The sequence below is a fragment of the Centroberyx gerrardi genome, chromosome 24 (assembly GCF_048128805.1).
Source record: "Centroberyx gerrardi isolate f3 chromosome 24, fCenGer3.hap1.cur.20231027, whole genome shotgun sequence".
Classification (NCBI taxonomy): Eukaryota; Metazoa; Chordata; class Actinopteri; order Beryciformes; family Berycidae; genus Centroberyx; species Centroberyx gerrardi.
The window spans coordinates 17,280,345-17,307,275 of record NC_136020.1 but is presented as its reverse complement, the minus strand read 5'-3'; the positions used below and the strand labels follow the sequence as shown (position 1 = coordinate 17,307,275).

General features: G+C 42.0%; 1 protein-coding gene across 6 annotated transcripts in view; it reads left to right on the top strand.

Annotated features, from left to right (window-relative positions):
* Positions 1–26,931, top strand: part of LOC139914296 (proton myo-inositol cotransporter-like) — an 81,636-nt gene that overhangs the window by 25,384 nt on the left and 29,321 nt on the right. For all 6 annotated transcript variants that reach the window (XM_078282110.1, XM_078282109.1, XM_078282108.1 and 3 more), the window contains one exon: positions 20,747–20,855. In XM_078282110.1, the coding sequence (XP_078138236.1) occupies positions 20,747–20,855 (109 nt within the window). The remainder of the gene's footprint in view (positions 1–20,746; positions 20,856–26,931) is intronic.

Here is a 26,931-nt window from a genome sequence, read left to right as displayed (position 1 = left end):
TTAGATTGATTACCAGCAGACTTCAAAATGGCTCCCGAGATTACGTTACTGGCCAAAACGTGTGTGAATGGCTAGATGGGTGTGTGTGTGTGTGTGTGTGTGTGTGTGTGTGTGTGTGTGTGTGCGTCCCAGGTGTGTGGGTGCAGCTGTGAAAGCTGTCAGAAGTGTGACCGCCCAGCTCAACCCTTTCTATGAGGGTGCGTTCACACCAAGCGTGTTTGGAGAGGTTTATTTGAACTCAGGAGTGTTTACTGCTTTAGTTCAGTTCGTTTGGCCAGGTGGGAACAATGCCATTCAAACTCAGGTGGCACCAAACAGCCGAACTGAGGCACCTGGAAATACAGATCTCAGTCCAACAAGAGAACTGTGGTGCGGTTTGTTAGGAGTGAAGAACATAATCGGAACCAACTATAGTTAATGATCCCAAAACACAAGGATTTATGGGTAAAAGGAGACTGATGTTCATATCTGATAGCCAGCAGCTCCTTGTGGAATGCCTAGAATAACAAAATGAGCTGATGGAAACTGCAGTCTCTACTGTTGCTCATATTCAGCTATTTCTTCATGTGTTCTTCACTGGTTTGAACACCAGAGAAGCTAAATTACTGCAAAGAGCTGAGACCCATCATGCTTCGCCAGTCAGATTCGTCTTGACTCCCCTGCTGCCAAAATCTCTAACCTGACAAGATGACAGATTGCCAAAACTTTGTCCAATAACTGAGCTACTTGTGAGTCATGTGACTTTTGTTTACAAGCCCTGGTTCACTTAAAATTGGTCAGTGTGAATCTATGAACCAACCAAATATAAAAAATGTTGCAAAGTAAACTGTTCCACTATGGTTCAGACTAAAGAAAATGGACTATCGCACCTTCATTTTACTCACTCAGTCAGTATGTGTTCTGCTACTTTATCCCAACACACACACACACACACACACACACAAACACACACACACACACACACAGTCTTACTTAAGTCACTTTTGGGGTATTTACATAGACTTACATTCATTTCCTGGAGACTTACCCTAACCCTAACCATAACTGCTACTTGCCTAAACCTAACCCTTAACCTAACCTTAACCTTAACCTAACCTTAACCTTAACCTAACCCTAACCTTAACCACTGACCCAAAAGTCAGCTTTTTACCAATTGGGAACACAGCTTTTGTCCCCAATTGCACAAGCCGTCCCCAATCAACTGGTCTTAAGTCTGGTGTGTGTCCCTGAAAGTGACTTAAGTCATACCCACACACACACACACACACACACACACACACACACACACACGAGTCGCAGCTTACCCTGCCCATATCGCCTGGAAATATAACAACAGGCAGCCTTAATAGTTTGGCACTGAAGCTTTCATCAAACAACAGTGCAGTTACTGTTTGATCTGGATGCCTTCCGGTGAGAAATCTCTTGAAGATCTGGCTGTCTCTTACATACATACAGTATGTTCCCCTCTTCCACAGTGGAACGCCTCGGGCCCTTTCAAGTCACTGAGTCAAGCCAGCGCTTCAGAAGACTGATAAGAAAAGACACCAGTTAAAAACAGAGTATCGCTTTCTCTCGATATCTTTCCTACCTATCTCTCTTTCTATCTCTCTTTTCTCACTTTTCTGGTGTTTCCTCTTAAGCTTCAATGCAATCCCTCTTCTCTTTTCTCTTCATTTGTACTTTTTGTCTCTCGCTCCTACGATTGTTCTGAATGTTTACTCTGCAGCGGGACATGGCTCCGCCCACGTGCACGCATGTACACACACACACACACACACACACACACACACACACAATAATGTCACTGAATACATAGAGGCTGATAGAGCTCCTCTAGTCTTGATTGAGGGAATCAATCCAGACATTGATTTTATTTTGTCTTCTTCTTTTCATGAGTTTGTTTTGAGCAGCGCTGCCGCACACGTCTGCAAAACTGCCGCCTCTCCACTCAGTAGTAGACTTATTTTCGAGGTACGAGTGGATGGGAAAATAATTGTCTTGCTACCTAAACCCACTCAGTTTGTCTCAAGGCTGCTCAGACACGAGGAGCGAATGACTCACGCGGAGAAGAGACAGACGGAGATTAAAAAGATATTTTGACAACATCAAATGTGAGAACTTTTTTTTTTTTTTTTTTTTTCTAAACTTTTATTGCCTCCTCTTGAACATAGGGGCTTCTGAAGCAGTGATATAACACTATCAAACCTGTGATACAAGCCGTATCGCTGAGCGCCTTGAAAAGGGAAAGGTCATTTTTTCTTTTTTTTTAATATTTTGCCACATTTTAAAATAATACTAAAGACATCAAAACTATGAAATAACACAAATGGAATTATGCAGTGACCAAAAGAGTGTTAAACAAATCAAAACTATCTTATATTTTAGATTCTTTAAAGTTGCCGCTCTTTGCCTTGATGGACAGGCAAAGGCTTTGGAAAGAAATTCATACATAGGCATCAACTTCACTATTTATATTTGTCAAAAAAAACTAATTTCAAGCATTTAAGCATAGGCCTTTAGATCAAAATGGCTTTAAGATACATACATAGTACATTCAATCAGGTGGGTCCAAACTTTTGACTGGTAGTGTATATGTAAGTTGTTCAAGAGTGGTATGTGGCATGAATTCATTCTGTATTAGTACACTGACTGATAAAATGACTACATTATAGGTGCTATCTAAATGAGATAAACTAAAAGTGAAATGTTTTCAGGTGCTGTTTCCAATGACAACAGATCTTTCTGTTTGTTTTTGTGACTCTCCCCTCACCTCATCTTATCTCCCAGCTCTGTGACAGCAGCTTGTTTTCTTGCAAGTTTAAAAATCTACTTTGTATGCTTACCCTTCTCCTCCTCCTCCCAGTCCTCCTCTCCTCCTCTTCTCTCCTCTCCTCTCCCCTCCTCTTCCCTCCTCTCCTCCTCTCCTCTCCCCTCCTCTTCCCTCCTCTCCTGTCTCTCCTCTCCTCTCCTCTCCTCTCCCCTCCTCTCCTCTCCTCTCCTCTCCCCTCCTCTCCTCTCCTCTCCCCTCCCCTCCTCTTCCCTCCTCTCCTCTCCTCTTCCCTCCTCTCCTGTCTCTCCTCTCCTCTCTCTTCTCAATCCCTCACCCCCTTCCTCAAATCCTGGAGGTGCTATTAGTGTTAAGAGTTTTTCTGGCACAGCATAAAATAATCTAATTTTCAGTCTGAGGGTTCTACTTCTTATGGGGAAAAAAAAGCCAAACAGGCAACAAAGACATTCATTTGAGTGGAGAACTGGCTGTTTATTTAGAGAGGTTTCAACTGTAATTTAATGATATTTCTTCAACATTACCTCGTTATTTTGCATGCCCAATTAACCGAGTGTTGTTACCAGTCTTCTACTGGGGACTGGTTGTCAGCGGAGTCCACTTTGTGTTAATATGTTTATTTTCCTGATCTAATTGAAATTCTGCATTATACGTTTCTCATGGAGAATATGGCAAATGCACTTTTGAGAGTTTCTGCTCGTCTCAGTTGTGTACTTGTTCATTTTCTACTGTTCTCGCAGTCCATGTTAATTCAGTTAAGTAAAGTTTCATACAAATAGCCTACACAGCCTCTTAAACCACCTGTTTTTTCGAATGTTAAGGACACAAGTCTGACACAAAATGAACTTGGATTTCAAACCCGAGGATGCTGCAGTCAGTCCTTTGCATTTTTGGTTTCATCTTTCATCTGGTCTGTCTTCTCAAGGTTTTGTTGGGCAGCGATGTGAAAACTCGACCGTTGTTGGACGAATCGATCGTATTCAAAACAGGAGCTGCACCCTCTGCCCTGAAGCGGCCCGACAAACCGCAGGAATGAAGGTCATGCATCCTCCCATCTGAATGCAGCTCACACTCTGCTGCCTGTTGCTCAGCAGACTCTTTTACCAATGAGTCTGGGAAGCTACTTTGATGTCACCAGCCACTCTCATGGTTTCATATTGCTTGTCTTTGACAGTCCCCCTGTTGAACAGATTTGACCCCAGCTGCCACTGTCTGTATTCACAATATGAACCATCTGTTTAATGATTAACTCCTGTCTTTAGTGAAGTAAGATTGAGCAAAGTGATAGATCAAATCCCCCTTTTTCAGCCTGACTGTAGGGAAGCTTGTAGGGAAATTGTGGCTGTACAGCATCATTCAAAGTTTGACTGGTTTCATCTGGTGTTTCCTAATGGCCTGTTTACAGAATTCTCCCACCTACCTTGCATGTATATGTTTTCACACTATATAATAGTCAACAAAAAGCAATTAGTGCTTATTGTAAGTAACACTCACTGCAAGTCAGAGCCCCAAGCAGAGGGAGGAACCCTAAGACCCCTTTCAAGTGTGTATTTATAAGTATTTATACCTTTATTTTGCACTGATCTGGTTTTGAAACGGGGTTTTGTTGAAATCTACAAAACTAAAATATGTCTTTTCCTAAAATAAAATTGCCCTCCCTTGACAGATTTTGAAGTATTAGTGAAAGTATGGTTTTAACTTCTGACAGGCGATTAGCTCTACCAGGATAGCGCCCAAAACCCATAATTTTGAATATGGATCTGTCTGATAATTGCTCAGTAAATGAATATGTGCACACTGTGTGTTTGGGTTGCGGATGGGTAGACATACTGTAGATGTTTGTCATAAGATGTGATAATGGCAGTGTGAGGAGGAGAAGAAAGTCGCCTCTGTGCCCCATAATTCCTAGCTACGGTGTTCGCATGGAGAGGCTCCATAGAGGATCCTCGTCCCTGACCTTTAACCCTGCCACTCATAAACCGCACTCCGAGAATGCATCTGCTTATTTTCTAGTGAAAACAGCTCTATTTACGATCACGTTCACTTTAAAGCAATATTCCACTACCATAATATAAACTACTCACCAAGATCGGATGATTTTAAAAAAAATTTTAACTTCCCATTCATTTGATGGAGGTCATGAAAATATACTGAAAACTTACATTTAACATGTTTGTGAACAGATTCAACAACAGATCCTGCTTCTGTGATTTTCAATTGACTGTTGGTCCAACGTTTTAGAACATAATTTCGGCAAATAGCATTTTTATTGATAGAAAAGAACATAGCAGAGGGATACCATTCAGGAGAAATAGTTCTTGTTTAGGAGACCGGATCTACTTTTATTTTTAAATACTAATTTTAGTGTAAACCAAGAATAGAAATGCATAATGACAACGGACCAATGACTGCTTTGTTGTCTTAAAAGTGGGATCTGTTGTTGAATCTGTTCACAAACGTGTTAAACGTAAGTTTTCAGGCTATTTTCGTGGCTCATTCAAACACTACAAACTCGTCCAGCTGCATCCAACCTTGATGAGTAGTTTATATTCTGGTTTTCATAGCGGTCAAGTGCCAAACAACCCCCATGTTAAAACCATTCCATGAAAACAGGAGGCGCCCTAAAAAAGAAGTCCACCCTTGTCTGTCCGTTAAAATAATCTACAAGAAAATAATAACGAAAAGTAATTATTTCTTGCGGCTCGAGTTGCTGCCTCTCCAGACGTCGACGGTCCTTGAAGCGGTGGCGGTGGCGGAGGAGGGCGGGCGGGTCGTCGTGTTGCAGACGAGGCGGCGAGGGAGAAAGCCAAACACAGAACAAAAGGGAGCTTCTCGGTTCGAGTTCTCCGCTCCTCCATTCCCCCGCAGGTTTTTTAGCAGCTTATTAATAATTGAGCGAGGAGAGTTGCACGACGGCAGATCTATCATGATTCCCCCTCTGCGCCTGTCAGAAGCCCTGCATGGGTAGATGGATACCGAACCAACCTCGTTCACACTCCCTACCGCAGTACTTTTGGGGCCCCGGCCCAGCTGCATAATTGTACTATTTAAAAATGTGATAATGAATTTCTGCCTTAGACTGTTGAGGAAGAGACACACATGCACATGGCAGGGCAGGATGTGCGAAAACATATATGGATGTGTAAGATATGTGAGTTTCTTGCACAAATTCTTGCACAAAACTGTATGTCCCCCATGTGTATTATAGAGCTATTATAAAATGCATCTAACAGTTGTCTCTGTGTGTGTTTGTGTGTGTATATGGATGCGTGTGTGTGTGTGTGTGGTTTCTCATGAATGTGTGTGTCCTGTGAGATTGTCCGTCTCTACTGCAGAATTGTTATATAAAATGCATATAGTGCGTGGTTTCTTATGAATTTGAATTAAGTTCCCTTGTATCCTTTTCTCCTTTCCTCATCTTCTCTCTCCCTCCCTCTCTCTCTCTCTCTCTTTCTCTCTCTCTCTCACACACACACACACACACACAGTTCCTCTCTCTGTTCTCTCAGTATGACTACTACTATCCAACAGTCTTGGGTAAAATTGGCAATTGTTAGCATTTGTTTTAATCTGCAAGGAAGGACCAGATGGATGCAGTTTAACACATTGAGGAGATTCAAATAGTGTCAGGAAAATCACAGAAAAGTGTATTGTACTGACTGTCAAACACTTTCCCATGATTGTCTACATTTTACTCATTATATTGTCCTTCAATGTAATAAAGGACAGTGTGTTTTGCTGGGGAAGCGGTCTTAAAAAATCCCGACTAACCACTGAATAATAGAAATCCCAGTTGGAAAATCGGACGGGGTTTAAAAATGCATGCTGCCTCCGTGTTGTCTCTCCCTCTCAACTTCAGGTAGCGATGTCTCTCTCCTGGTATGATCTCTGATTCTGGGGTTGCATAAGCACAGATTCACTTTTCCACACTTTAAACCAAAATGGAAAACTCAAACCGACCCGGCTGACTGTCTTTCTGTCTCTCTGCTGTATCCCTCGCCTCCTTCTTCCTCTCCGCTATCCTTCAGGCAGCATGAAGGGACGGAAACAACAAGACAGACAAGACAGAGCAACAGCTGACAGGCAGCCTCCTGCTCTTTATTGATCGATTTCTTAGATGCGATTAGTTTCAAACGTGGTTTTGTTCACACTCGCCGCGAGACTCTCAAGGCTTTCAGAAGCGGCGGCGGCGGCCTTGATCGTGACAGCAGCTCCCCTCGAATCAAAGTTACCTCGCTCTGCTCTTTCATCACGCCTCGCTTGTTGTGTTCTTCCACAAGATCAGACACTGAAACATTTTATAGGCTAAGTAAGCTTTTCTTCATCTGGTACGTTTTGAATCCTGACAAAAAAGCTACCCAAAGTTCATCAAGTCTCCTACTGAAAATCATGCTTCACATCGTTTGAGCTGCACTTTCTTCATGGTTAGCGTCTGTTTGTTTGTGTCAAAGGAATGAATGAACAATCCACTAGGCCAGTGGTTCTCAACCTGGGGGGTCGTGGGATAATTTTGGGGGGTCGTGAGATGATTTATTTGATAAGGAAAAAACATTTGTACTCTACAAATGTATTATCGTGTCTAGATTTTTTCAGGTTTTTCTCTCATTTCCTGTGAAATACTGAGTAGTTTTCGGTCTCTAGGCCTTCTTTAATAAATAATCAAATGAAACAACAGGAAACAGGAAAATCCTACTTTAGTTGAACTGTTCACCTCCTCTGACGAGTAGGTATTGCTTCATTTTAAGGGGTCACAAGACTGAGAACCACCAGTAGGCTACCGTAATGATGCTAACAGATGCTAATATATTGATTTTGAGTTACCATAATGTACCTGCTCCAGCGCCATTGATTTGTATGCCTGAATGAACGGCTGCTTTTTTGTGTGTTAGTGTGTGTGTGTGCAAATGCAGTTACTGCAAACGTGAGCATGTGTTTATGTGAGTGCGTGTGGATGCAGTTATGCGCGTGCATGTTTCCCTCTATGTGTGTGTGTGTGTGTGTGTGTCCATCCATCCACCGCCTGTCTGTCTGTCTGTCAGTCTGGGTAGCTCCTGGCAACCGCTGGCCCTCGCTGCCCTTTGATAAACACAGCTGCTCCCCTGCATCTGCAGACAGGAGTCTTGGCCACTGACAGGATTTGATCAGAGCCACTTCATTCAATCATGTTCCTCCCTAACAATACAGCTCCTCAGTGATTCTCAATAGACAGGAAAAGATTAAGGTACCTGCTTTCCAGAGAACAGTGCTACATTATCATTTTAAAGTTGAAAAAGAAATACACATATCAGCCTAAGGAAGTGTGGTTGAAACAGAGAAGAGCGTCTCGTCCCCCCGACTGAGACGCTGTAGATTCAATTTGCCCAAATGAGGCGGGAAAACTTACTCTGCGCTAAGTGAAGAATCGAAACTTTTACCCAAATAATCATTATTTGGGTGAATCCATGGCGTCTCAGTTGGGGGGATTAGGCTCTTCTCTGTTGCAGCCCCACTTTGTGATTCAGACCGATAAGACGGGTGGATTTTTTACATTAAAAAAATATATTCTAGTGCAGCTTGAAGCCAGCAGAGATTAAATTTTGCTTATTTCAGGAGAGAGAAACGTTTCATGAGATCCATCCCTGCTTGACCAGGTTGAAGTGGGCGACCAGCATCAGCTGAGCTCATGAATATGATAAGATGACTCTTTGGAAGACATTTGGAAGTGTGAAAATGATCGAATGGTGGCTATTCAGTTTTAAAATTCAATATTTTGGGAGCAACGATTTCTTCATACCTTAGTGAAATATAAACTTGGTTGTATATATTGGTTCCATACACACCTATTCCCACTATAGCCCTCATTTTGCTGTTCTCTATTTGTCTAGAAGTCTAAAAATAGTAAAAAAAAAAAAATAGCTTTGAGCTGATCTCGACTGAGGAGGGTGTGAGATATCATGATCCTGCTTTGATGATGGAAAGAACAAAGGAGAGGGGTGAGAGAAAGGAAAAAGAGGAGGGTGGGGACGTAGAAAAGAAAAATAATGTGGAGGGTAGGAGGCTCGCAGATTGCCCGTTCAGCTCGGTCCTTGATTGCAGTCAGCCATCGCAGCGCTGGGTTACGTAAGCGCAGCCCGCTCCCCGCGCCGCTCCAGCCACTTATCTCCTGAGGACGCGCTGATTGGACGGAGAGAGAGAGCTATTCCTGTCCTCCTTCAGAGCGCCGGCATTCCTCTTTAATCCCCGCGCAGACTGACTTCCATCTTCCATCCATAGGTCCTCCTGCGCGTCCGTCGACCGCCTCTTTGTGTCCCTGATTGGGCTTTGTTTCAAACCCATGTCTCCCCCTCTGACACTGGTGACCCTTCTATTGACCCCAAAGGGAAAAGTGCGTTTTGCTGATTTACAAAGGATTTATAGATCGAATGGAATTGATTTGGGAATCAGGAATCATGAGGCCTGTCGATGGATGCTTGTCAATGCGCCTGGAAAGCAATTATATACAGTATATACCATTATATCTTTGTGTCTCTCCTCTCCCTTCCCTCCATCTCCCTCTCTTTTTCTCCCTGCTGTATGTCTCCATTAATCAAACAGCGACTCGTACAGCGACACGTGTTTGAAGCGTGAACGAAGCGGCATCTGACAGGGACCAGCGTACGAAACGAGCGCTTTAATTGGCCACGGGGGTCGTCATTACACCGAGGAGGTTTGGGTGATTTCCCGAAAAAAGCAGGTAGCCAATGAAGTGAGTTAAATGGGGAGATTCCATCGCTGAATATCAAAGAGAAGAAGAAGAAGAAGAAGAAGAGGAATCTCGCTCTCATTAAAAACACACGCCGGTCTGGCCTCTGCAGGACTGTACAAACAAAGCGGATCGTGGTCTTACAGTGAGGCTATTAGCATTTAGCTAGAATACCGATAGGAAGACGTGGGAATCAAAGAGGTTATGGAGGAATCTCTGCAGGAAGTGATGGAGGATAAATGATCACAGTTTGCTCAGATCCGCACAAGAAAGGCGAGCGACGCCTTTGTGGCGAGCTTCAAATGGGCGTGATGTGATATCCTCAACGTGGGATGATATATTCTTTTGATTTTTGATTCTTTTGATTTTTACATTAGCTCTTTGTTGTAGCCAGCAGACAGCAAATTCTGTTTCAGTAACACATATAGGACTGAACTGAAAATCCCCAATATGCTATTTATATATATATATTATGTAGATGTAGCTATAATCTATGGAATCGCCTCCCCCTATGTGTTAGACTGGCAGATTCAGTTTCCCATTGTAAATCACTATCCTATTTATTTAAACAGGCATTTTATTCATTTTAATTTTACAGTGTTTTATTATTTTATTTTCATGTTCCTATGTACTGTTACACAACTTTTTATCTGTTTTATTTTCTGTTTGTTTTTAACTTGCCTTTGGTTTTATTTCCTTCTGTAAAGCACTTTTGTTTCGAAAAGTGCCATATAGATAAAGTCTTACCTACTTACTTACTAATCTGCATATAATAGAATACATTCATTATTTTTGCTCCATCCTCAAGAAGAAATGTTTGGAAAAAGTCAAGTTTAACTGCCAAAAGGTACAATGAATGATCCGGAGCTGGAGTTGGTGGAGAGACACTAGACTTTTATGTTAAAATATTCAAGAGAGGACTGTAGTAATAGTAATAACGCAGGATAGATTGATTCTTAAGTATGAAATATCACTCCAATAAATGAAAGGGACGGAGCCGGAGCGGTTTCATGTGGAAAAGTGACGTGCGATTACTGCAATACTGTGAGACTTAATCAGAGAGCCTGTTGCTTTCTGTTAGCCTGCTAGCTCCCAGTTTCTCACCGCCATCCCTCCCTCAATATGCCGTCTGATTAGATTACTGCTGCTGCTGTGTTCTACTGAGGAAGTGAAGCTGTGTGTGTGTGTGTGTGTGTGTGTGCACGTGTATATGAGTCTGTGTACATGCATGCGTGAGTGTGTAAAATACATTTGGAAGTGCATTTATATGAATGTATGCTTGCATGTATGTGGTGTTTGACTTTGATTGTTTGTGTGTGTGTGTGTGTGTGTGTGTGTGTGTGTGTGTATGTGTGTCTGGCTGAGTAAATTTAGCTCTTTGTTAGGCGGCCATCAGGTCTCCACTCTCAGTTCAGTTCAGTTCGACCCATGAATCCTGATTTGCCCATCAGCTAATCAGATCACAGTCCTCCTCTCGGGTCTCCGGGGAGCGACCAATCACAGTCTACCAGGTTAGCGCTGTGGAAATAGGCTCGGCCCATAAACGCATCACTTCCTCTTCACTGTCTGAGGTTACACTGTCTGCTTCGCATTAGACCTTCACTTTACAATGTGAAACTGATCTGCACCTGAGAGATGGGGCTTTTTGTGAGCCAAAACCCAACAGAAGCCGAAAAATGATTATAATTTTCAAATAAGCTGTGATTAACTTTAATTTCTTCAAATATTTTTTTTAAATATTTGTAAACCCAACCCAAACAGCATAGTGATACATTTTGCTTGACCTGAGCCAAAATTTTGGGTGTAAATATCAAGTTCTTAAACACATCAACTCTACTTTTACAATATTAAATGTAAGCGTTTTAACATGGTTTTATATGAAGAAAATAAGGATATCTTTTTTATTGTCAATGAATATCCTTGCACTTTTTTGCACAATGATCTTGTTTCTGAATAAAAGCTATCTTACTGAAAGCAGTACATTTAAATGACCTACTATTTTATAAGGAATATATAGTAAGGACACAAAAACCTGGAGAAAATAACAGCAGAACTTTTTTTTTCATATGAGACACTTCTAACGTGTTGATATGGATGAAACCTTTGAAAAAAAACTGCCAAATGCAGTAATTTACTAAAATTACAAGATATGTTGTGCTTTAGACTGCTTATTGTGGTGAGATTATGTTGTGAAAACTGGCTGTCATCTTTTTTAAAAAAGATGTCAGCTGGTTTCTTCAGTGAAAGTGTGGACAAATAGATCAGAATTGCAAATCCTTGCAGCATTTCCGGGGAATCAAAAATGATGATGTCTTTCTAAGCAGGTCGACATCAACCGTCAACAGGTAGACTTAACTGTAAGTGTGTGTGTGTGTTTGTGTGTGTGTGTGTGTGTGTGTGTGTGTGTGTGTGTGTGTAGCCTGTCAGTAGAGGCCTCCTTAGAGAGTCTGCCCTGCTTGTCCGGGAGTTAAAGGAGATGTTCTCCTCCCACACACAGCTGCTCCCAAATAACCAGCCTGTGCGTGTGTGTGTGTGTGTGTGTGTGTCTGTGTGTGCCCAGAATTATAGAGCATACAACACACATACATAACATATGGCACTCCCTGTCATTGGATTGCAGTATTTACTTCACGTCAAATGATAATTTCTGTGTAAAAATTGTAGTTTTACAAGACCTGAACTACAGTAAATCCACCCTCAAGAAATCTATTTTTGTTAACTAAAGATACTTAGAGGAAGTTCAAACTATGTAAAAGATGTAAAAAGATCAGTTTCCATCACTCCTACATGTTCAGTCAGACTCCTGTCTGCCAGAGACTAGTCTGGACCTAAAGCCCAGGTTGCTCAGCAGTGTGAGAATCAAGTTTTATCCAGGAAGTGGAGTTACCAGTGCACAAAAGCACAAGCTGGACACCAAGACTTGGTGACGGTCAGCAGTGAGCGGCTGAACACAGTGTGAGTGTATTCTGCAGGGAGCCTAATGAAGGAATAAACAAATAAATAAAAACATAGATTTCTTTTATAGTCAAAATATTGTAGTTGTTTGTTGCAGTAGTTTACTACAGAGTCTTAGAGTCCTACTTCGGTCTCAAGTGAGATTTTGAACAGTTGAAGACTAAAACATTTTATTAAGGAACAATCAGTAATATTTCACTGGCTTATTGTACAAATTGAACATAATACATCAGCAGGGGTTCACAAGTGTTGTTGATCAGTGCCAGTCACTTCACTGTTAACTCAATGGCTGCTGAGATTTCAAGCTTTCTAAACAAGCAGTCAGGGCCGTTCTCTCTGTTTTGGTGGAAATTCTCCACACACACCCTTGAGTTCAGAACCTCTTTCAGGTTCATGTGCACAACCAGTAGTTTTTATTTTCCAATCTCTGTCTCTCCTCTGTGTGTGACAGAGTTGCGAATGTATTGCCTATGATAGTATTGGAATTTTTGTTTCCATAACTATTTTGTTTTGTGTATCTTGTAATTTTGAAAAAAAATGGATCCACTGTAGAATGTGAAAAAGTCAAATACTCTGAAGCCTTTTCTGTAGTGTTTGCAGTATTTCTATTGTGTAGAACCCTTTCTTCCAGAATAGTACATAGTAAAACAAGAGGTCCCATGCTGTTTTACAAGCAGAAGTAAAATATGCATATTATCTACAGTATACATATTTATACTTTCTTTTATACAGATCCATATAACACAAAGGCTCACTACAGTATTGACTGCTGCTCTTAGTGTTTTCTTTGCTCAGTATGACAGTATCTGCTGTTCTGGTCGACTTATTCAGTTTTGGGACGTGTCTTCATTGTGTTGAGAGCTTGATTGCTCTCAAAGCTGTGGCCTTATCCAACTATCTGCCAGCTGTGGCATTGATTAGGCAATTTGGGCTACCTTGACACTTGTTGTTATGTCAGTATCAATAGCCAGTTGTAGATCAATTACTCTTTAAAACATGCATTTGAGTTTTGAGTCCACATGCAAAAGCAAGATACAAGTGAAAATCCCAGATTCACTGTAGGATCTGCTGCAGACCCTGATGTCTCCTGTTGCATTTCTTTATCAGTTATTCATGAATCTGACTCATGAATCATGAATATAGAGATAGTTCAATTTATAATCCAGTGTTACTGAAGATGAAATTGAGGACTTTAATTGTTGGCTGTGTGGGTTTGTTTGTGATATTTTGGGATGTTAGTTAGCAACCTGCCAATTGCATTGATATGGACTAATGATATAGAGAGTGGCATGTGGAAAAGGAAGGAGAGGACAGATTGAGCAGCGAGCAAAATGGCTTTGACCTCTATATTCAAGCTGAGTATTAATTCACTGCATTAAATATGTCCTTTATTTAAAAATACTTACATTTATTTTTTTTTATTTTAAAAAAAATGGGGCCCAGAGCAATATTCTTTCAGGGGGCCCAGAGTTCCTAGCTACGCCCCTGCAGGTGCTTTAACTATGGTATTACATCTAAAAAGAGATGGATATGTATAGAAGAGATCTTTAGTGATTATTGTAAACATCTTACTTTTCAAAAAATGTCAACCCTCCTGTTAATGTAGTAAAAAAACTCAATAATGTCATAATTATTACATTCACAAGAAAAATTGTATTACATTAATGGTATGTAACCATTATTAGATTAAATAAACTGCAAATTGATATTACTTTAATTGGAAATTTGTTAACAGGACTATCATACTAGTAAGTGCAAATTGTGATGTTAACAACTAAAACTTCCCCAGATAATTGAATAAATTCCCTGACTCCCCCTGTCTAGAATACTCCTCTCTAAATTCTATGATATTCCAGGATTTTTAGCAGCTTTTCACTGTTTGTTCCCTCTTTCCAGTGCATCATGTGACTGTGGGAACTCAGGGCTTGAAGTTACATTTGTGTGAACTCATATTTCTCTGAGAAGGCTCGATACTCCTCAGTTGAATGCCATTAGCAGATATCACTGTCTTATGCATATCATGTCTGGATAATCAGTTTAGTGAATTTGATCACCTGCTTTGTTCTTATGTCTGATAAGATGGTGAACTCTGTAATTTGAATGCTAGTCCAATATCAGTAGATAGTCTTTTCCATTCAGGTGGAATATATTTTCTCCCTTCTGGCTTGCTGTGTGGTCAGTGTGCCTCTCCTCTGTTGTATCTATGAAGCCGATGTGTTTCTCATCTCTATCTCTCAGACTGCCTTAGTTCCTTTCAGCAAGACCAGTTTACCACACCTGGTTCCTCCTGTGGTTCACTCACCCTCACCTGTCTTGGCATCTAGATCTTTTCCATCGGTACTCATGGTATCTCAGCCTTCTCAGTCTCAGTTTCAATCAATGATTTTTTGATGTTAATAATAATGGAATAATGGGAAACAGTGGCTACGATTGGTTGGAAATTTAGAAAACATTGGAAATGGCTCGACATGATGGGCTTCTCAAGGTGCCACATGGGAGGAAAACTTTGCATCACAAGCAGGTAAAGGTCAATTTCTGCTTTAAAGTGCTTCCCAATGTTGTCATCCCTTCACCCAAGTGAGAGTTTGATCAAATCTGTTTGATCAAAAGAATAGTATTTTTAACACCACTTCTATTTTGTAATAGATGTATCCTAAATGTGGGTGTGCTTGTTAGTATTTGTTGCAGTGAATCTGAAGCAAAGATACAAGATCTACATATACAAGAATGAAAACAGCACAAAAAAACAGCACAGTTAAACCATTTGTTAGGGGCAAAGACTTATTTTATTATTATTATTTTGCCCTCATGAAGCTGCTACATTCACACTGCAGGTCTTAGTGCTGAATTCTGATTTTTGCTCAGATATGAATATTTGGTGGGAAAAATCTGGAACTTTCAGCAGCAGTGTAGATGGAGCCTGTTACTCCTCAGCATGGGGAAAGAAACGATGGAGGGCCTTCCTCAGTCTGGAGAGGAATCGCCGCATCTTTTTAACTGGTCTGAACTCTGCAAGTTAAGCAAAATTTGAAGTTTAGTAAAATGATCACCCTTCGCTCAACAGTAGGAAATATGATATGAATAAGAAATAATACACCTGTACAGATCAAATTTGGACTTCCTTTGTATCTTACTTTTTTTCTTGACCTCAGTGGGGATAGCGGTCGAAGCCTCAGCAGCCGGGTCAGAGGGAGTGGAAGCCCCGTCGGCTGGGTCAGAGGGAGTGGAAGCCCTGTTGGCCAGGACAGTGGCAGTCGTCATAGTAGTCGTAGTAGTAGTCTTGTGAACCGGGACAGAGGTAGTAGATGCCTTGTCAACCGGGTCAGCGTTCGTGGAAGTCATATCGACCGGGACAGAGGAGGTAGACGCCTTGTCAACCGGGTCAGTGTTTGTGGAAGTCATATCGACCGGGACAGAGGAGGTAGACGCCTTGTCAACCGGGACAGTGTTTGTGGAAGTCATATCGACCGGGACAGAGGAGGTAGACGCCTTGTCAACCGGGACAGTGTTTGTGGAAGTCATATCGACCGGGACAGAGGAGGTAGACGCCTTGTCAACCGGGACAGTGTTTGTGGAAGTCATATCGACCGGGACAGAGGAGGTAGACGCCTTGTCAACCGGGACAGTGTTTGTGGAAGTCATATCGACCGGGACAGAGGAGGTAGACGCCTTGTCAACCGGGTCAGTGTTCGTGGAAGTCATATCAACCGGGACAGAGGAGGTAGACGCCTTGTCAACCGGGACAGTGTTCGTGGAAGTCATATCAACCGGGACAGAGGTGGTGGATGTCTTGTCAACCGGGACAATAGTGAGTGATTCAGTAGTGGCTGATGTGCTGCCATGGGAGAAAGCCTTCATGGCCAGGAAGGAGGCTTGGACACTGCAAGAAGGATGACAATCAATCAATGAATCCATCAATCAAAACATCAATCGATCAATCCTATCATCCTTCCCTCTATCCAACCTGTCCAACCATTTGCTTTGTCTGTTAACAGCGTTAACACCTACACACACACAGACACACACACAGACACACACACTTACTGAGAGCTGGTGGCGTAGGAGTCCTTCAGGTGGCTCATGGTGAGGAAGGGATGCTGCAGAGCGTCGCCGGGCGTGGCTCTCTGCTCAGCATCAACATCCATCATCCATTCCATGAGGCCTGTGAACGCCCACACATCCTGACACTCAACTGCCTCGTTTGGGTAGAGCTGGATTTAGAAACAAAGTCAATGACAGTTCAGTCAAATTCACAACATTTGAAAACAGAGCAAATAAACACTATTAATTAGTGCTATTATCTATCTATCTATTGATCTATCTAATTGGTAATCATAGCAAATGTTACAAGACTTGTCAAGTGCCAAATGAAAGGAAGGAAGGAAGGAAATCTTTTTTATACAAGAAAACAGGGACCACCTACGTGTAGCAATTCACTCAGCCGATCGAAGATGTGAGTCCTGCTCTCTGTGGACTCAATTCCTGTCTCACAGGTGAACTCCTCTGGTGTCTAAAGAAGCACAGAATATATATGGGATACTTCACACATTTTTTAACAATTTTAAAAGGATTGTTGAATCTTCTGGAGAAAACAAACACCCTGTCCAGACAGAACCAAAGCAGGAGGGTGTTACAATACCTTCAGCCTCCAGACGTGTGGGTCACGTTTGAAGAACCAGCTGGTGTAGAGACCAGCATCCAGCAGGTGGTTTTCTGGGAGTCCCTGTGCCTCTACAATGAATCTGATCTGGAAAGACAATACAGCATCACATTAGCCTACATTCTACATCGCATCTCCACATGAGTGTGGAGACTTGTCTGTGGTGGAAACCACCTTAGAGTAACTGTAGAGTAAATCAAATATAGGTATATTATGTTACTTACTGCATCATATTCATTGCCAGAAATATACAGGTGATGACCCATGAACATGTAGGCCATGATGCACCCGAGGGCCCACATGTCAATAGCCTCAGTGGCTGGCAGGCCCAAGAGGACCTCTGGAGCCCTGAGGGTGGAAGACAAGAGCCAAACATAAGAAATGTTACTGAGATTTGAAGACCAAGAATACAACATCTGACATGGTACCAATCCAGACACAGGACCACACTATATCAGCACTAAACGTTGACACCAACTGTGAATTACAGTCAAATTCAAAATTTTTCCTAGAAGCTACAGAGGAATGACAGAACCTCAACTATTAATTTACAGTAGTGCTACGAGACTCTCGATAGAACATACCTGTACCACAGAGTGTGGAAGATGTCTCCAGGCCTCACTTTGGAGGCAGGAATGGCCAGACCAAAGTCAATGAGTTTGACTCTATAGGGCTGATCCACACAGTTCACCAGCATGATGTTGTCTGGCTTGAGGTCTGCGTGGATCAGCCCTATTGACTTTAAGCCTGCAAAAGCCTGGGCCAGCTGCTTCATGACCGGTCTTATTTCTATGAGAGACAGGGGCTGTTTTCTCTCCGCCATGAAGTCCTGGAGGCTCTTGTCCAGCATCTCGAACACTAGACAGGGGTGTCCTCGGTGCAGGAAACACTCGTGCCACTGCACCAAGTGACACTTGTCTGCGTCCAAGATGCTGACTTTTTTCAGCATGGCCCGCTGGGGAGAGAAGATGAGAAGTTAGCCAGGTTCATTGGCTAGGTATAAACACTTCATGATACACATTTTAATAGACCAAGCAAAATTTGAAACATGTTACCCAAAACTTTCATGAGCGTTATCATCAAAAAGAATAAAATGATCTACCTCTCTGTTGAAGTCCTTCAGTGCATCAGCCCCCTTCCTGAGGACCTTCACAGCCACTGTTGTGGCCGTGTCCTTCTTCAGGCACTGGGCCACTTTGCCGAAACACCCCTCTCCCCTGAACACCTGAACCAGGTAGTCACATGAAGTGCTAGACAACACTTCACCCTGGACTACCTGGAATTCTACAGGTGCCGGGAGGAGAGGGGGGGTCTGGAAGTTCCCAGGAGCCAGAGAGGAAGGTGGAGTCAGGAGTGTGTCCCGTGGGAGAACTGGTGAACCCGGGGGGAATATTTGTAAAAAGCAATCGTTACATTCAGAGTCATGCAGTCAACACAACACATACAAACACACAACTAAACCATTAATTATGGCCTTGAATTTAAATACTTGCTTATCAGTCTAAGACTATATGAAGTAGATACATGTATCAAATGCAGAAGATACTCTGAGCATTTTAATGAGGAGCATTCCCAAAGAATAATACAAGAGGCAACGGAAGCTGAACAAGAAAATACAGTCTTGGTACTTCTGTACACCGTCAAACAACTGTAAGAATATTTATATATAGACCGTGGTGTGTGTGTGTGTGTGTGTGTGTGTGTGTGTGTGTGTGTGTGTGTCTCTGTGTGTTTATGAACATGTCTATGTGTATGTTAATTCTCACTCACCTGTCCTGCTCCGGTCTTCCGAGTCCTGCTGGATTCCACATGGATTCCACATGGTCCGTGTGTTGTTGTCAACAGTGTTTGTACCTACATCCATACGTGAAGTTTCCATGTTTGTTGGTCTTCATGTGTTGGTGGAATAATGGGTTTCCAACTCAGTGTCCACTTGTCCAGGAGTCTTCTGTGACTTCATAGTGAGATATAGAACCTTACCAGCTCCATCCTCAAAGGGCCTACTGAATGATTCTTGTCCTCAGTGATGTCATCATCTTTGGTGTGAGCCTTGCCCTTCAATATCTAAAGTTAATAATTTCTCCATGGGGAAAATGAATGGGGTTTTCATATAATCGTCCCTGTCACAGTCTGATTTTTAAACTTGGACGTTTTCACCAACATACATTTATGTCTCTAATGGCACTGGATCCATTGAATTGTATAACTGTTTTTTAGTGTGTGTGTGTGTGTGTGTGTGTGTGCGTGTCTGTGTGTGTGTGTGTGTGTGTGTATGCTTGTTTATGATCTGTTTGTATATGCTTGTATTTGCATAGCCACTTATATATGCTGGCATAGGGTTTTGTCTATGCAGCGTGTGTTCACTCCTGTGTGTGCCGGTGTGTTCGCCTGTGTGTGTGTGTGTGTGTGTGTGTGTGTGTGTGTCTGTGTGTGTGCTCAGGCTTGTTTGTCTGATCTCTGGGTGCTCGGTGTGTCTCTGTGCCTGTCCAGCCGCTCCCTCATCCTATTAAGACTCCTCCTCCCCAAGGAGCTGCTGCATGTCTGTCTGTGTTGAAGATCACAAACTCACTCCTGACTCTTTCCACTGCCGGGCCAAGCAGGGCGCAGCGGGGCGCAGCGAGGTCGAGGCCGAGGCCGGCTCCAAATACTTGTTTCATCCCAAACCGAAATATCTGAGATGTAAAAAAAAGAATGCCACCTACTGCGATGCTTTATTGATATTGAAAGGAGGAACTCTCTTTTTGCTCTCTCTCCCTCCTCCCACACTCCTCCAGCAGGGCAAATCTGTCTTCTTACTCATGATGCCAGCCTGCTGCTCAAACTGCTGTTGTCATTAACATATTACAGAATATGGAAGTTTATTAGCTCCCTTTGCTTACAAAATAATTGGGTTTTTTTTCGACTGTATTTTGGAAATGCTGATTGATGAACTTCCAGTAGCAGCATTTCTGTGTATAGCAGTTTTAGGGAACTCTTCAATCATGGGTTCATGGGCATTTATGGGTTCAAATCATGGGTTAAGTAAGTCCTTTAAAGTCCACCATGAAATGAAGTCGTTAATGGTGAACTCATGCTGCACTAGTAGGCGTAAATATATATTAAATATAAAACCATCAGATTTTTGAACAATCCCACCCCTCTGCACCTCTCCCATCAAATAAAATGATCTCAAACATCAAATCAAGGAAGTAAAGATGCCATTTCATGTTGTCTTTAAAGTTATTATAAAGCTGGGCCAAAAAAAAATCATAGCAAAATCCAAAATCCAAATCCAAAAAGAATGATAGAATCAGAATTCATACTGTAGACTGTAGATAGGGGGTAACCGTTGGAAAGCCCCAAAATATTTGGCCCCATAATTGAAGCTTTGTTGCAAAAAACAATGCGTGTTACAATGGAGGTTTCAACACAAACTTTTTTTAGAAAGAAAGTCACACAAATTCAAAGTTAAATAGCACAACATGAGTTTTAAGCTCATGTCAGCAATAATTTTGTAACAGCCGGTGACATTTTCTTTGTAATGGTGGATTGCTTATTTTGGATGAAACTCTATTACTGCCTGTGAAGACATGCTGGGTTTGAAATTAACGTGTGTGTGTGTGTGTGTGTTTCTTTGTGTCTCCAGATGGCCCGGTGATCTGGCGGATGCTGACCTACCCCCCCACCCGGCGAGCCCTCCTGGTGGGCTGCGGCCTTCAGATGTTCCAGCAGCTTTCAGGAATCAACACCGTGATGTGAGTGTGGTTCAGCCTCCGTGCTCCGCTCAGGTCCGAGACTTGCGGGAGCAGCGTCGTCACGTCGCCGGTTTTCCCCTCATATTCTCTCAGTAGTTTTTGGTTACGTTGCTACGGCGACTTGGCTCCAAAGTTCCTCTCTCCCCAAATAATCGAGCTTTCTCCACACATTTCTGGAGTCGATTCTGACTCAACTCCTCGACTCCTGCAGATTAAACCGGAAGCTTCATTTGAGAATTTTGCACCAATTTACGTTAAATGCATGAATTTTCACTACTCCATCTTCTCCATCTTTTCCATACCTTTCTAATCCATGCTACAGAAAGGGAACAGAAAGGGATTTTTATCATCTTTAAGTGTAAAAGTGAGTACTTGATTACGCACGCAATGCCCGCTCCTTTTTGAAGTAAAGGTAGAAGAAGAAGTCCTGTCTTCACGTTAAAGCAACTGAGCGGTCGGTCAAGCCGTACGCCACTTGACCAATTCGCTTTTTCATGTACATAGACAAAAAAAATAAATCATTAGTGGAAAAAGCAGAATCGACAGATACCAAGAGTTGATTCTGTTCAGTTTCGAGTCCCAGATTCATTGGCTGCTGACAGTCGAGGAATCGATTCTTTTTGGGGTCGACCCTCCACCACGACAAGTAATCCGCTGCTCCATCTTAAAACACCTTAAAGGTTCAAAATACATATAAATATCTACAATAGCTGAAAATTCCTTCTCTAACTCATCTGCTTCTCTTTATCTACATCTCCTCCTTTGTGATTGGTATTGATTTAATAAGTGAAATCAATAAGGGATAAAGGCTTTTACCTGGATTCACCTCATCAGTGTACTTCATGAAAATAGTAAGTGTCCCTAATATTTTGGACATTCAGTGTATACCGGTATACATAAAACATGCATACACACTGCACATAAAAGTTCATGTTCTCCCAACACTGAAGTTACATTACAATAAGTCAGCCCTTCCCTTTTTGTAGTTTAGTGTGTGGAATCGAGAGAAACGTACCAGGATAAGTAAAGTCATATATGCTTTTGTCAGTCATCATTACCTTAGATCAAACTGGAAAATCTATAGCTTTATTAGATCAGAGTGGCATTGAAGTGCAGATGAAAAAAGAAATATATGCTTTTATCGCTCAGGGTTAATCAAAGCCCTGATAATGAATCACATTGAATGTCTCCCGTTTAATACAAGAGATATCATATCCAGATAGACAGACATACTTAATACCACAGGATTAGATCACGCAACATTACTCTCATTTTTCATAACACCTGATACACCGGGGTCCAATAGGCTTTCATTGCATTACTGCCCACTTCCCTGTGACGAGGCGATATACCTTTTTCTCTTTTATTCTCCTCTTCATCCCTCCATCTGAGGGAAGAGATTGTGTCGTCTGTCTCTGTCTCACCTCCCCCTTTGAGATGAACTATATTACGGGCTTTGTAAACAATCTGTGGATATGTGCTGTTGCTTAGCAACCATCAGAGGTGAGAGCAATAGGATAAGCGCGTGTGTGTGTGTGCACGTGCCGTGCGTGTGATTTAAAGTGTGAAATGTGACACTATAGACTGAGGTGTTTACACATGCACACGTGCACGTTTGCCTGTGTGTATGTGTGTGTGTGTGTGTGTGTGTGTGTATATGGGTGGTGCATGTGTGCATATGTTCGTGTTTGTTCCTTCATGTGTATGTGTATGGGAAAGTATGTGACTTGGGGTATGTGGATTTGGTGCATATGTATGTGTGTGTGTGTGTGTGTGTGTGTGTGTGTGTGTGTGTGAGTGAGTGTTTCTGTACTTATGAGGACCAAATGTCCTCACAAGTATAGAAAGATGAGGAAAATCGTGTCTGGTTAGGGCTTCGGTTTAAGGTTGAGGTTTGAACTAGGATTTAATTAGGTGAGGATTAGAGGTAAATTTAAGCATATAGTGAGAATGAATGTAGTCAGTGAAGGTCCTCACAAGTATAGTAATGCAAAAGTGTGTGTGTGTGTATCTGTGTGCCTGTGTTTACTTCCCCGGGGCTTTTGGAGAGCCACGGTTAGCAGAGGTGACACTCTGGATCTGTCACAGCTCTCCCTCTGTACACCTTTCTGTCTGTCTGTCTCACTGCCTGCCTGCCTGTCTGTCTGACTGTATCTGTCTCCCTGTCTTTCTGCTGGAGAGCTCCAGTTTCCTACCGTCTGCCCCGGCCAGCAGAGATGACACAGTAGATCTGTCACAGCTCTCCCCCGATATACCTGTCTGTGTTTCTGTCTGACGACTCGTCTGTCTGCCTGTCTGTCTGTCTGCCTGATAGTTTATCCGTCTGTCAGCGGCGGGACATTTACACCTGGCAAGATCGTGTCTAGATCTGATGCAGCCGGATTATGTTTACACCTGGCATTAAAACGCGTCTCCGGGATATTAACTGATATCTGATTTTTCTTTCCCTCACAAAAAAAGCAGATTGTCACTTCCTTTCGTGATAATTACGTCCTTCAAAATTGACAGTAAATACCTTATCTCGCTTGTTCCCCATCCACAAATATCCTGATAATCTATTTGTGACCAGTATGTTCCTGTCTGAGCCGCCTGCCACCTGTTTGTCTTGCATATGCTTTCTGGTTGGATCTGCATGCAAAGGTATTTTTCCGTTAACATAGCTCCGGAGGTGGTTTGGATAATGGGATCTTCATTTACACTTCGATTTTATGCATTTTTGTGCTATCCGATTACAATCTGATCATGTTAATGTCAGGTGAAAAGGGGGTCAATAACCAACTTACTTGGTTTTGCTTGGTTTTGCTTATATTTGGATCTAGAGAATTTGGATCAAACTATATGGAAAACCTAATTGCCTAAATCTTGCTGTCATCATCTGGGTCATTAGATATGTGACCCATTAAGGCAGAGTCATTAGAAAATGTTTATAATGTCATGGGTCTGTCTAGTCATGTCTCTCTCTCTCTGTCTCTCTCTCTCTCTCTCTCTCTCTCTCTCTCTCTCTCTCTCTCTCTTATCCATTTTGTACAAAACATCATTATCTCAAGTTCATCATTCAATATCTTTAAAATGTACGTAGATGTTCAAATTTATCAACCAAGGAGTTCTCTACTATCTTTTAACGTACCATAATTCATTCATTCATATCAGATATTTTGAAAGAACAGGTGTCAAACAACTGTCTGTGTGTGTCTATCCATATGTTGATTTCTACATATACATGACAACAAAGTTCAAACTGATCCCCTAACAGATCGCTGTCTGTGTTCAGCTTGCCTGGTTGGGTATTTGCTTATTTGTAAGCATGTTGGTCCACCTGTGTGCTACCTGTGTCTGTCTGGCTATCATTATATAGCTTTCTGCCTGTCAAATGTTCTGTCTACCTGTCTCCTTACCTGCCTGTGTGCCTCTCTGTCCGTACAGTAACTTCATCTTTCTGTTAAGCTGCCTTGACAGGTTGCCTGTGTATCCACCTGTTTGCTATTCTACCATCTCTCCCTTCCTGAATGTCTTTTCCTGTCTACATGTCGTTTTTTCATCCACGTTTCTTCTGTATGCATTTATGGACACCTGTCTATTTTTTTCAGCATTCCTGTCACTCATCCAGTCTAATTCCCGGCTTGTGTGTTCTTACCTCCCCAAGTTTGCCAACCTGTCTGTCTGGCTACCATCTGTCTTTTTGTTTCCGTATGAGGCTGCCTGGCTAGCCCTATTAGCCAGTGAGATATAAAGGAGGTCTGGGGAGCCAGTAAATCAGCGAGGCTTAGAGAGAAGCTCGACTCCCCCTGTCCCCAGCTGCTTTCACTGATTAAACTGCCGGGTTGGCACGGAAAAATAACGACAGAGAGAGAGAGAGTGAGAGAGAGAGAGAGAGAGAGAGAGGGGTTGGCAGACCGACACAAAAAACACAAACCAGACCAGAAAAGCTCATATTGTCTCGTACTCGGCTCAGACATGTTGCCTCCCTCTATATGTCCAAGTTAGAGTGAATTTTTTGTCTCAAAGTCATGAATATGCTCACACCAGACAATCAGGCAAGAACGGGGGATAACAGACAGCTCAGAGTTTTAGTTATGAAACTTATGTCTCAGAGCTGCTGGAATCTCATTGGTTGAGTTAAACCTCAAAGGGTGGAGCCTAAGAACCACATTTTTTCTGGCTAAGTAACGTCTGTAACGCAAGTGTGAAGACCCTCGAACTTCTCCACTCATTTCGGACAAAAGGGGGCAGAGAAAACAAGGTTGACAAATCAAAATCGAGCTTGAGGCGGGCTGAGAAGTCCGCTACATTAGCAAACTAGCTAGCTGCCACAGGCTTCGACTCTCTTTTGTTTACAATATCAAACACAGTTGGTAACAAAGACTTCTCCCATAGCCTGTAGGCAGGTATGCTAACACATCGCTACCATTTAATAATTCCTGTAAGCACAACTTCTGTAGCAGCTTCATCTCAGTAATTTTATGTAGGCTATAGCATGTACTTGTGTTAACACAGAGTCTAAAATTGAAATTTACATCTATTTGGAGTTGAAACGTGTTGCGGAAAGCAAAATCTGGCACGTGTTGACATAGCATAATCTAGCTGTGATGAGATTTCAAAGTGCCACTGATCGACAGCCAATGCAGCCAATCAAAATGTGTCAGTGGAGAGGAAACAGCAAAAGACAGAGGTGAAACTTATTTTGAGGTCTGGCCTCATGAGACTATGAAACTAACTAAGTTCAAACTAGCCATACTAGTCGCTTCTTTGCCATTCAAGTTTGCCAGTTAATCCTCCAGTGTGTCCCCAGTCCCCCTTTGGAAGTCACACTTCTTTTTTAATTGGCCGGCTCAGGTCCACAGAAAGAGAAAGAGGGTGCAAAGGCTGGCAGACTGACTTAAAGATAGAGAGAAAGTGACAGAGAGGCTGGAAAATAGAGCGGGGGGGCGACAATGTCAGGCCGCTCTGATGGGAGCGGTGTGACTCCTGCTGTCACTCATCTTCCTGGTATCTGATTATCTCTCTCTCTTTCTTCTTCACTTCACTTCAAGCCAAACCACAGCAGTCTAAATATCTGTTTACATGCAAAAGAGTTTACGCTGATAGCAAGTAGCAAAAAAAAAAAAAAATGTCACCCAGGTCGAAGGTGATCGAGTTAATCTATTCCAACAAAAAAGCAGATTTACAGTGCAACAGTAGAATGAGCTTCAAATATCAAATTACCATATACTGTATATAATGACCCAGTAAAGAAATAAGGAGGGGAGTGATTTTTTTTTTAGCAATTTATTCACATAAACTTTTGCATGTAAACCATTTTGCAGAAGAAAAAAAGTCTACACATCACATTTTTTCATTGATATTCAGAACTGATAGGAACAGTGAAATTATTGGTGGATCCAATTTGGCCCGCTGGTTTCTCTTCATGTGCTTTAATGGAAAAGAGAGAGAGAGAGAGTGTGTGTGTGTGTGTGTGTGTGTGTGTACAACTCAGCACTTTGACTATAGCTTTCACCCAACCTGGTTAGATGTGCACTCCTGTTCAAAGAGACTTCTATATCAAACACCTGCATCATGGCCATACACTACATAGTGGTAGTGTATGGCTCTCTCATGTTACTCTTTTTCTATTTTTTTCTATTTCCCTTTCTGTAAAACTGGAATTATCTGTAGATATCAAACACAAAGGATGAGCAGACTAAACTGAGTAGGATCTCTGTATGTTGTGTATTATATGGATCCTATGGTAATCATGATGAAAAAATTCTGTCATGAAATTCATTACAAGCTAAGCTAACTGAATCTTTTTTTTGGCAGCTACAACTGTTTAGGTTTTTTTTTTATTGAAAATATTCAGTGTAAAAGACATCAAGGCAGCAGATCTCAAGATTAAACTGGTATAAAATAGAATGAAGAATAACATTAAAAAATAAAATAGATAAGAAGAAATAAGTGAACTGAGTCCTGGTTGAGTTACCTGCACACACACACACACACACACAGCCACAGCTATCAGTTCACAGTAGTTTTATACAGCGGACATTGATTTGAACTCATTGATTTGACATCAGGCACTCGCCGTCTCTCTCTGGACTCT